Source organism: Anser brachyrhynchus (assembly GCF_964034855.1).
Source record: "Anser brachyrhynchus genome assembly, chromosome: 14".
NCBI lineage: Eukaryota > Metazoa > Chordata > Aves > Anseriformes > Anatidae > Anser > Anser brachyrhynchus.
In genome coordinates, this window is record NC_137709.1 from 5,530,385 (window position 1) to 5,542,496 (window position 12,112).

General features: G+C 44.4%; 1 protein-coding gene across 6 annotated transcripts in view; it reads right to left on the bottom strand.

Moving 5' to 3' along the window:
- The window catches only part of ADAMTS2 (ADAM metallopeptidase with thrombospondin type 1 motif 2), a 179,939-nt gene that overhangs the window by 114,253 nt on the left and 53,574 nt on the right, over nt 1-12,112 (bottom strand). For all 6 annotated transcript variants that reach the window (XM_080555685.1, XM_080555690.1, XM_080555686.1 and 3 more), the window contains one exon: nt 1,233-1,392. In XM_080555685.1, the coding sequence (XP_080411811.1) occupies nt 1,233-1,392 (160 nt within the window). The remainder of the gene's footprint in view (nt 1-1,232; nt 1,393-12,112) is intronic.

Sequence of the window (12,112 nt, forward strand, 5' to 3'; positions counted from 1 at the left end):
TTGCAATAATTTTATAAACATACACTAACAGAGCAACTTCCACCATGTGATTCTGGGATGGCGGCACTCAGACCCCTGCCTCCCCCAGCTCTGGTCCAGAACGAGCACAAAGGCAACCAGAAGAGCCCAACACAGCACGGCATCAGTCACAATATTCACGAGTCATTTTGGTGGCCAAAGTGGAAAAAAGCCAAATGAATACCATTGCTTGCTTCCTTTTTCATCCCCATTCTAATTTGGATGTTGAGAAATTTGTTGTGTTAACTTGGTGCTAATGTCACTGCCTGATCTCTGTGGCTGTCTGTTCCTCCAAGTGGTTTCAGGGGATTACTGCATGTAGAAGTGATGGTAGGATTTTTAGAGCAGGTTACCCCATTTACCTTTTGAAAATGTAAGGTGGCATATTAGAGAGAGAGGGATCATGGGCATATTTCTACAAAGGAAAATCTAACGCACCGCAGAATACTTGAAAACATACTGCAATAAGACAATGCTAGGGTATGAGTGGCAAATAACTGCAGTTTCGTACACAAATTTGGAGCCAAGTTGTTTTTTTTGCTTCCAGTCAAATGACCCAATTAATCTCAGTGTTAAAGTCAGCTGTCAAAACATCCACTTACCAAGTTTGCATCCCTTATTTATTCAGCAAAAAAAGGAACCACATCCGAGTAGAAACAGAAAATACTACAAAGCAAGGGTGATTATGTTTAGCTCCTGTTATTCCATCACTGTCCTCATACATGTGATGTTAAATTCCACACTTGGAAGCACAAATAAATCAAGAAAGTTTATGTTCATGCTTATGTTATGTTATGTGAAGATACCACTATTTCCCTGTTAGGATTAAATTCAGCCCGGTGAAAAGAGTGACATTGTGAACCATATCAACCTTTCTGAGGTTCAACACCCATGCACTGCTGCCCCATCCACCATCCTCTTCCTCTGCTCTGACACGGGGACTCGGCTGGGACACATGACTTCACGCTGTCCCTAGAGCCAAGGAATTCCTCAGAGCATACACAGCTCCATCATGCAGGAGATGGTTCTGACTGCTGCAACACTTGTTTATGTCAGGTGAAGTGTTCAACTCCTTCCCTACCTTTTCATCCACAGAGGCAGAAGAACACATTTCCATATTTCAAGGACAGAAAAACCAGAGACAGCAGATCACGTTGGCTACCTGCCTTTAGCGTCACTTTATCCATCAGCTGGTATTAACACCTCTGCCTTACCTTTATACAGGGTATCTGCGTTCTCAATAGCAAGTTGCTTCTTGGCAGCTGCTCTGTGATAGACCACGTGTGTTCTGCCTCCTCCCTCCTCCTCCTCGTGGGCCCCCTTCTCCAGAGGTTCAATGAAAAACTCATCCTTGTCCGTGCGAATCATGCCAGCCTGCAGCAACAAGGCAGAGATCGAACATTTTGTGTTACTGCACATACAGCAGACACTGTGAGTAAACAGTTACAATATGCTTAAGCACACATTAGTGCTCTCTAGAGAGCAATTAGGATGCAGAGAGGAAATCAGGTGAATTCTTTATTAGAGCAAAATGAAGCATCATTTCCCCAACTTGACAAGAAAGGACAAAAGGTAAAACCCTGAACCAAAGGGATTTCTCCTCGAACCAAATGAGCAAAGCACAGGTCTAAGACTCTGTCTAGGAAATACCATCTCAATTAGAAACCAGCTACAATGAAAGTTAATATGACCTTGGCTATCTGTCAGCCACGGAACGCTCCAGTGCTTACTATCTCTGCTAAATAAAGGATCGGTTCAGAGCTGGTCCTTATGGGCAGTTCTACAGCCAAAAAGCACAGAGTCAGCCTTTCTGTTCATAAGCAAAGCAGAAAAGAACTACAGCTTGCGTGCAGGCAAATAAGCTTTGTGATTATCTTCCCCTTGACACAACGGGTTGCACTGACAAAGAAAACTTCTTTCAAGAATTAGCCACAAACTAGTTTTAAAAAAGGTGTCAGCTGTGCACTGCCAAGAGAGAAAAACTTATCCAGACTGGAACAGACACCCAGGTATGAAAAACTGAGAAATCTGCACTGCTACAGAGCACCTCAAAGGGACATCATCCGAACAATTCTCACAGTTTTCACTGCTGCTTAACACAGCAGGGAAACCAGCATAAAGACTGAACATTTTTTAAAAGTCTTTTTACCATTTTCATGCAGGTGAAGCAACCTGGATGCCCTGCAGTTGTCTGCTGCTGGCTGTCTTGTCCCAGTGGGGAAGGTGACCACAGCCAGCAGGCAGCTGCCAGAGATGGTTGGCTTCAATCAATTTTCCTGCGTGTATTTACACATCTGTGTTTGAGAACTTAAACTGACGAACACTTATTGTGTAAACAGAAAGTCTTACTATGAAGACTGGAATCTTAATAGTGGAAGAAACTGTTTAGAGTATTAAGGAGAGACGCCTGAAATCCAACCTTCAGATCCTTCTTCATCACACTCTTTCCCACTCTGTCCACTGACACCTAAGCTACTGGACTTAGGGGCTGTGCCCACGAGAAGCTCTCACCAGCGACACATTTCTTCCTGGAGCCCACATCCTCTGCTGGGAGAAGCCCGACCTCAAGCTTCCAGGAGAGGCAGTTTGGCTGCCTTGAACCCAGCAGCCTCACTTGAAACAAGTATCATCTAAACGCTCTTATCATACCCCAGCATTAAAGTTCTCATACAAACCATATTTTTCTTCTACAAGCAGCAAACTACATTTCTACTGCTATAAATACAGTATGTTCTTTGGTTTCCTCCTTGGAAAAATGTCAGGTTCATTTGTCATGTCTTAACTTACATTAAGCAAGATTTCCAGTCCCAGATTTCATATATATAATGTATACAAAAACAGATTGAAGAGGAAGGATTAAAGAAGCAAAATTATATCGAAGCAATTTAAACTGATGCCATCCTGCCTGTATAGAGAGGAAACTGAATTTGAAATCTTGTCCTGTTTCTTCTTATCTAATTTAGATTCTACATCAGACACAAAAAAGGTGAGACAGGCTCAGCAGCTCAAGGAAGCCAAGACAACCAAGCGAGTAAGTGCTGAACCTAGAGAGACAGCGACTGACATTTTACTGTAAAAAGAAGTACATGAAAAATTCAGAACTGATGTTTTATTCCAGAATTACTCTCCTTTTAATACATATATATTAATTGTACACACACATTTCTTCTGGATATTGGATATTACATCCGGCAATTTTAATGTCGTTTTATGAGAAATGCAAAACCAGAGATGGAGAAGAAAGCAGCATTTGCATACTCAGCTGCACGCAATACGATGCGCATGCCATACAGACGCCCAGGAGAAACACACAGGGAGCCTGACTGCCAATGAAAAAAATGTGATTTAGCTTTTGGCAAGTAAGCTGTATCATTGGATACGTATGTATTCCTGGACTTATTAAGCCTACTATTAACTTAGCAGCTAATGCTGGCTCTTAATTGTTCATGCGTTATTAAAAATACGGACCGTACTGGGGAAAACACTGCTGCCACTGTGTACGCAGCAGGGTGTACCGGTGAGAGTTTGGAGAAATTTAAACCTTCCAAGAAAATAAACAGAGAGGCAACTTCTGTCTGATCAGTTCCATTACTGATTGGAGGTGAACAACTTTTATAATTGAAATCTAGCTTCCAGCGCATGGCGGGCTTTTGGAAAAAAATAAATAAAAATCTCTTGAGACTGAAGACTGCTCCCTGAGGAGATGAAGGCAACACCCTGGGACAGGCTACAAGCCTCGACAAAGGAGAATTTGAAGGCTGGTGCCCAAGACATAAAACCAGTGGCCAAATGCTGACACTCCGTGCAGCTGGTTGTGTCTGGTGTTGGCCCTTCTGCACGCAGAGAGATTCCTGTGGCACTGAATACTGCCGAAGAGCTGCCCATCCATCAGGCGCTCTTATTTCATACTCTGCTTCTTGGGTAGACCCAACACCACTCTGTACATCCCCATGACAGCAGCCTCCTTAATCCTGTTGTAGTGCAGAAAGAAAGAAATTTAACCTTTAAACACGGATGAATACTTCCCCCACACACCCTTCATTTTCATCTTGGACTTCATCCCTTATATGAAGAATTTCTCTTTTCCTTTAATCCTGAGAAACACATCCATTATTTTTGGTCAGAAGTATTAGAAAAAAGTTAGCGTGTTTGTATTGTAAAAGAATTATTTATTTATGTAGAGATATATATTCCACACAGTCTTTCATTTAGCCAGCATATTTTCGTGTCCTGAATTGAAATAAAGAAAATATGGCTTTGTTTAAGATTTTGAGAAGAACATTCACTTAGGGTTCCTACAGCAATCCACAGTTCAAGCCATCCACCTAATAATATACCCACAGTTATAAATGATTCATTAAGAAATACGTGGGGCTCCTGAATGTCTCCGCCACACATTTCCTTGCTGCTTCAAGCAGGACATTTAACTTCTTTACTTCCATTTCTCCACCTCTGAACCCGCACAACAACAGTCTTACGAGATAATTACAAGGGCTGATTTGTTTTTTTTTTTTTTTTGCCAAGTGCTTTGAATTTGAAAAGCTTGAGATGATTGCCTAATGTTTTTTTTTCTGATATCTCTCAGAACACCCCAAAAAAAGCCACCAGGAAATGGAGATTGCTTTTAGGCACGAACTCAACACCAGGGCTTTGGGCAGCCAGTCGGGCAGTGGAGGGGCATGGCTCCGGCAGCACGAGTTTGCCCGTGCCCTTTACCCAACCTGTCCCAACTTTGTGATGACAACATAGAGCATTAAAGTTGCTGCAGCTTGCTGGAGAATAGCTCTGGATGACTGAATTAGAAATGCTGTTACTTCTGAGCAAACTGGTGCCTTTCTTTTGACACGGGTTACACCAGAAAGACCTGAAAAATTTCTGGTGCTATCTCTGGACTCCAGGGAACGCGAAAGCAGAATTCAGGCTCTCAATTATCAGTTTCCTCCAGCTCTGAACAAATTACCTGTGGCTGCTTTCATAAACCTTAACAGTAAGCGCTAGGGCCAGAGCCCTCTGCTGCCATGCTCACCGCCCACCCCAGGAGCTCTGGGTACAGGAGCAGCACCTCCCCTCGGCCCCTCCGGCAGCCGCACGCCTGCTGCGTAACTCGGAACTAGGTGGGGAACCAGCATCCGCCCTGGGAAGTACCCGCAGGTCTGGCAGAGATGCTGAGTGAGCTGTTACCTCCTCCCCTCCTCTTCTGGGACTTTCAAATAGAAACTAAAGTGAGTACGGGAATATTGCTAAATAATGATGGCAGCTGTGACTGCATCCTGTGACTTATAAAGATACAAATTAATTGCAAATGGATTTGCCTTTGGAATGCACCAAACTGTAGCAAAAAAACTAGAATACCCCATTATTTCCCAAAGCAGGACATCCCCAGGCCTTCCTTCCAAGAGTTTTCAGATCCCAGCTGCAAATTACTCGAGTCAAGCACTGCTTAGTATTCATTAATATGCACTGAAGACTAGAGCAGAAGACACTTAATCAAAAGGAAACTGCAGTTCAGAGAATCAAAACCTCAGCTAAGGTTAGCAAGGCAGTTCTTTAGAAGTGAAAGCCACAGGAAAAAATTCATAAGGAATGCAGAGAGTGCCTGTCCTGTCTAATTACGACAAGAGTTATATTGATACGGCACAAATGAGTCCATCCCAATACAGAGGGCGAGGGTTTAGGTGATGATTGATCACCAATCTCCTGTGGGGTAACAGAGCTCCTGAGCCACCCCGAAGACCTGCCAGGCTCACGAGGACCCCTAGGACCTATGGATACGTGTAAATGCAATGACTGCACAGACCCTTCTCTACCACTCGGCTTTACAGGACGCTGCCATCAGGTCATCACCCCCACCTGGGACCCGCTGCCGATGCCAGACCCCACCACCGTGGTGGGACCACCGGGATTTCCTCGCCAGCTTGCCCCGCACTGCAGAGCTCAGTGGTGAAGGAGGTCTCTTCTCCAGCCTCCTCAGCCCCTCTCGCGTTTCTGAAGGCATTCTTTTAGTCTAACTCGACAGAAAAACCGCCTGGCATATTTAGACTCTGCAGAAAACTCCAAGTTTTCGAGCATTAGCTCCTGTGGCTAATTAAATGTCTCACTGGTTCTGCACTTGGTGAGCAACTTAATTGTCTCCTCGTTCCCATCGCTGCTCCCTGTTCTAGGCTGTAACGAAGCAACCCATCTAGCTGCTGCTGCACAACTCCAGAGCTTCAGCCCATCCTGTAACCGCAAGTTTAATTAATGTTCATTTTCTTCCTCATTAGTACTGCTTTACAAAGTTTCTCATTGCCATATAAAGGCAGATTTACTTCCCAATCTCCAAGCACATGATACAGACAGAAAGCTAAAATTAAATGTGAGCAAATCTGAAATTAATAATAAATAAATTTAAAAAATTCTAAGTGTCTGCTTGGTTAAATCCATAACAGAGTGTTGCACAGACTCTTGGAAACACTATTTTTGTAAATAGAGAAAGTTCTGTTTTTTTTGGGGGGGTATTTGATTCTGGAAAAGGTAACTGGCCACACAATGTACCTGTGCATGACCATATCCTAAATACAGTCCTGGACTTATTCTCCTTATACCGAGTTCAGACTACCTGATATTTAAGCTCAGAGCTTGGGTTAGGAGCCTGCACTCTGATGTCAGCAAAGCCTCCAGAGGGGAATTTGCAGTACGGGACCCTCCCAGCAATCAGTTCACAGAGACGCAGAGACGGGAGGTTCGTACGTCACTGTACAGTTGCCAAAAAATATTCTGCAGGTAACTCGAAAGAGAAAAATATTTACATCTGCAGGACAGCAAATCAGACAAGGTCTTATTCTACTTCTTTATCAATGTGCTTGTACCCTACATATACTTGACTGCTACACATTTGACTAAATGGGCACTAACATGACGCTTTCGGCAGAGAATGAGAAAGCAAACTGCATATGCTATTTTTATTTATATCCTTCTCCAGGCCTTAGAGCCACAAGAACATGCTTTTTCCAAACAGCAACAGACACGTCCTCCCAGCGCTGAAGTCAGGTATGGAAACATTATTAAATTCAATTACATTACCACAGACCTGATGCATAAAGAGCCCAGATGACTGGAGCGAGATCACCCAGGAAGTCCGGGGTATAACCAAGGACATAACACAGACCTTGCAAGCTCCTTCCAGCCCACGTGGGATTTCTCAACGCTTTCAGTCCTGCAATGTATTTATTTTCAATCATAAAGTACACTGATTCGGGAACAGACATGCCTGGCATTTTATTTCCATTTGTCTTCATTCATATAGATAACAATGGAAAAAGAGCTTCTTATGTCAGATTTGCATTTGATGCTTTGAGTACGTCTTGAACTCTTGAAGCACTGCACAAGCAAATCCACCTTTCTCTAAACAGAATGGAGGCACCGAAGGAATTGCATCAAACATTTGGAAGATGTTGCCTCTTACTGTGCTATATCCTGTTACTGTCCTATTTATTCAGGCCCAGGCTGGGTGGGGAAAGGGAAAAAGATTCTTTTTTTGACATGTATTTTTTATTACTGTCAGTCTAAAATTAGTATCTTTCAGCTTTTTTCCATTTTGCAATTAAGTTGCTTTATTTTCTACACTTTCTCAACACAATTAAGAAGGTAGGGGAATAGTTATGTATACAAATACGAATTACATAGATAGATTGATAGACAGACAGGCAGAGCCTGCTGGGTAACCATAGGAAAGCTGGATGTTTCTTAGTGACCCTATTTATCCTCTGCAGAGCAGGGTTAAGGTCACATTTTTAATGCACTTTGGGATCTCCTAATGAAAAGCAGCACACAAGAGCTATTCATACTACGGGTGCTTTCATGACAGTCTGCTTTCTGACGGTCCTTGCAGCACAAGGGAGAAAGAAAACCCATCCATTCATGTGTCTATATGCTTCCACCGCTACCGAAAATAAAGTTTTGTCCACAGAGCCCAGCTGAGCCACTACACAGCTGCAGGTGTGATTAACAACAGCAGTGGGACAGATCCGCAGCCGATATAACCCGAGTTAACACAGCCGCGTTAGTTTACAGCAGATGAGAATCTGGGCCCAAACCGTGCATTTATATGGAATAACTCATTCTGTGTTTTTAAGAGCGGTTTTTGTGGTTTTCGGAGAGACAAAACAGTGAGACAGACTGTGCCTCTCATTCTCACTGAACTGTGAAGAAAACAGACACGACTAAAGCAATACCAGCACATCTCAGGACAGACACAAGCGTTCCAGCCACAGTGCCTCGCTTTAACCGCTGGCCAACACTGAAACCGTTGCTTCCCTACGCCCTGCCTCTACGAGAACAGCACCCGGTTCTCACCTGGGCCACTCAGTGCCCACCTCTGGGCAGCAGCAGGTGCCCCGAGCACGGCTCCCTTTGGTGAGCCTCCTGCCTCTGTCCCCCGCCGCCTGCTCCCCCTGCGCTGGCAGCTGCTCACCCCAAAATCCTGGGAGTTCAAGAGAGAGATGCTGCGTTTTCAAAAGGTTACGTTAACATACACGAAACCACGGCTTTCTGCAGAGTTATCTGTACCAAACACAGAATGCAGCCTGCAGAAGTGTAGCAGAGACTTGGAGGAGGCAGATTCACGGCAGACGTCCCTGATGCTGTGCAGCATCGCTCCTTTGGCAGGTCTGCTCCCACCTTTCAGGTGCCTCCGGGACCACCAGCAGGAGCCTCATCTCCAGAGTTAAGCTGCCAGACCTCTTACAACCCGGTAGCTTTTAAAACAGAGCCCAGCATGGTTTTTTAGCTAAAAGAATGCTCAAGCGCGAACGTTTTGGGAAGTCTCTAGGTCTGAGGTCCGCAGGTCTGCGTAATTCCAAACGGGAAAGAGGTGAGTTATTAAATGGCCGTTAAGAACGAAAATGATAAATGCAGCAGATCGTGCCGACTCAGGGGACTGTAAACTTGATTGCTGTTGTTGCAAGCAGGGAATAGTAATTGCAGTTCTCTGCAAGAGAGTTTCTCAATTTTAATCTTTCAGGGAGGAAAAGCATGAATATCAAGTCCATGAATTTGCTAACAGCGAGATCCAAAAGGATTAACTTTCCCATTTTAACACAAGGAACCATTTGAAATAAAGCATTTCTGAGGTCACTGACAAAACGCATAGCTGAGTTCTACCCTCAGCAATAAAAATGAATTGACATTCTGCAAGAAAACAAAACCAGTCCGACTGGAGAGCTCTTCAGCTCAAATTCTCACAAACTGGGGTGGTTGCTACACAAGTTTCTTTTCAAAAATATATTTGCTTAAGGCACAAATCACCACCCACTGAAGTCAACGGGTGTCACATTCATAAATCTCAAGGCCAGGATTCATAAATGAATTCATAAATATTAAAGCAGTTGAGTCTGACCTTCTGTGTAAGACAGGCCAAAGACTTTCACCAGAGCCTCACTGCAGCCTCCCAAAAGCAGCCTTCCTCTCGAATGCAGCAGGACTGGACCAGATCCATACATGGGTAGGAAACAGAGTCCGGGGCTTTGCTATGGTAAATAAGATAAAAGGATGCAGACCAAACACTGGAGGAAAAGGGGTTACTAAATTAAATTTTTTTTCTTTTTTTTAATATACTAAATTAATCTGAGTAGAGACTGTAGAAACTTAGCATTTAAAATAATTCAAAGCTACTATATTTTTTTATAAATAATAGAAATCCCGAATCTTCCCTCAAGAAGATGGCACTGCAGCAACATTTCATATTCCAAAGGAGTACCGGTGCTGCAGAGAGCAAACTCCAGCGCAGCGCCAGCCGCCCGGGGCCTGGGCCACCGCGGCCTGCTCCTCCGCCGAGCTCTCCCCGTGTCCCTCAGCAGCCCAGTGCCCGTGTGGCCACACAGCGAGCGGGTTCAGGATCCTCACCCCAAAAGGCAGTCCTATGAAGATGGGAACCGTGACAGAATCCGGGCTGCCTGGTCCCCAGATTCTGGCACCAGCACCTCCAGTGGGAGCCAGACCCCCAGGTGCAAAACCTCACCCAGGCAAGAGGCCCCTGGCCCCATTCCACCCCTCTCCGAACCCAAACCATCCACAGATAGGTCCAGGGGTGGTCTGTGCAGTTACCCACGGCTTAGAAAACAGAGCCATGCTCTGCTAAACACAAGTTTTACTTAAATTTTATGCCTGTAAGGCCGAGGGGAAACAAAAGCTCCAGAAGCTTACTATATCTGGCACTTGTTTTCCTTTCCACATCCCACAGCCAGGCTTATTTTAACCTTCCTGCTCTTCCCCTGTATGGGAGGGACAAACCTGAAAAGCAGTTATCCAAATGAGAGCTTGAAACCTAATGAGAGATGAGCTTTCAATTTTATCCTGTGCTCAGTTCTAGGCTTCCAGTACAAGATGTCAACAAAGTGCAAGAATCAGTACAGAAACTAAAATAATTAATCCCTGGAGGAACGGGCTTATTAAGAAGGATTAAATCAAAAAACTAATGTGCACTATTTGTCTATATGACAGAGGAAAGGAGGCATATGATAACTCTCTGGCGTTTGAAAGCATAGAGAGAATAAGAATTACTGATGGAGAAAAACTTGGACATATTAGGAAAGAAACAAAAAAAAAAGAAGCCCCAATGGAAATTTTGGGCTGAAATGTTACAAACAACCTCACGTAGCTTAAGAAAAAAATTACCTCAAAAGCCTATCCTTAAGAATCTTTATATTAATATTTTTTATTCTTTACATTGCATTAGTACCTAGAGATTAAGGAAGATTTAGGTGCTGAACGATAATAAATACATTTTAGCAGACTCCTGCAGAAGAAATAAAGGGCATCAGCTGAGAGCAAACCGGGCTCAGATAACTCGGCCGTAGCTGGTGGTCTATGTCCTTGGTGAAACAAAATCACGAGCACGAGCTGGGCCTCTTCAAAGAGCCCCTTGCTCGAGCAAAGGGAGCCCAGCCTTTCCCAAAGCCCTGCTTCGTCCTGAGCCAGTGAGACAGAGGGCAGTTTTGGGACAGTGGGAACTTGGCTGTAGCTGGAAGGAAGCTGGAGGCTCTCCATCCCTGACTTCATGGGCCAGCCACAAAAACGGATGCCAGACAGACCACCCAGAGACAGCCTGAAGCTGCCTCCTTGCTGCTGCAAGTGAAATAAGTGCAGGTAGAAGTCCCGTGGAGGGGCAGGGTTATTTGCACTCTCATATAAACAACCACCATTCCTTACTGCAATGGATCCATGTGGTGATCCGTATGCCTAGACCAAAGGTGGCAAATCCCACAGCATGCAAAGGGTCTCTGAGGAAGCACTGGGAGGAGCTGGTGCTCATGGTCATTGGGGGCATTAGGACGGATGTTCTGCATGTCAATTTGCAAGCTGAAACCGGGAGTTTTGTTGTGGCACTGTTCTAACCATGTCCACCCCCTTGAAAGGACAAGTCAGACAGGCAGTGCACAGCTGAGAAAATAAGGTTTGGGTTTAGGGGGTATGGAAACAGAGCTTGGATTCACCAAGCACTGGGGAGAAACCTTGGAATGGATAAAGTCTGTACAGGAGAGAACAGCTTCTCCCATATCATCACTGTATTGCATACTGAAAATGCTGTGAAGAGGATTTTAAGTAAAAGGAGAGGAAGGTGCAGAAGGGTAAATGTTGATGTGTGCTGATATAAGTACATATCAGACACTCAATGAAAAGTCTGGGGACACTAACAGCAGGATAGGAAGCACACAGGAACATCAGTCTGCCAGTGAAGAAGAGAGTCTAGAATTAACTCACATTAACCATATCAAAAAAGAATACAGGAATTTAATCCAGAGTGATTCTAGATATAAATAGGAAAACAACTGTATAGGGTAATACTACCAACTGCTTGATTGGGACAGCAATATCAACTGAGCTACACTGAGGGAGAACAGAAGGGCCACAAGGGCACGAAGCACGCAGCAATGGGAGATGTCCACTACTCCCATGGGTACTGGGCATCATTAATGACTGCTTCATGAAGCTCTAAGACCCAGGCTGCAAAGGGGATGCAGCCTCCGACTGTGTGAGCAGAGTGGTTGAACTATTACTGCTGGGGTTGAAAAAACACTCTGTAGCGCTGAGCACAACGTGCTTGTGTACAATGTCG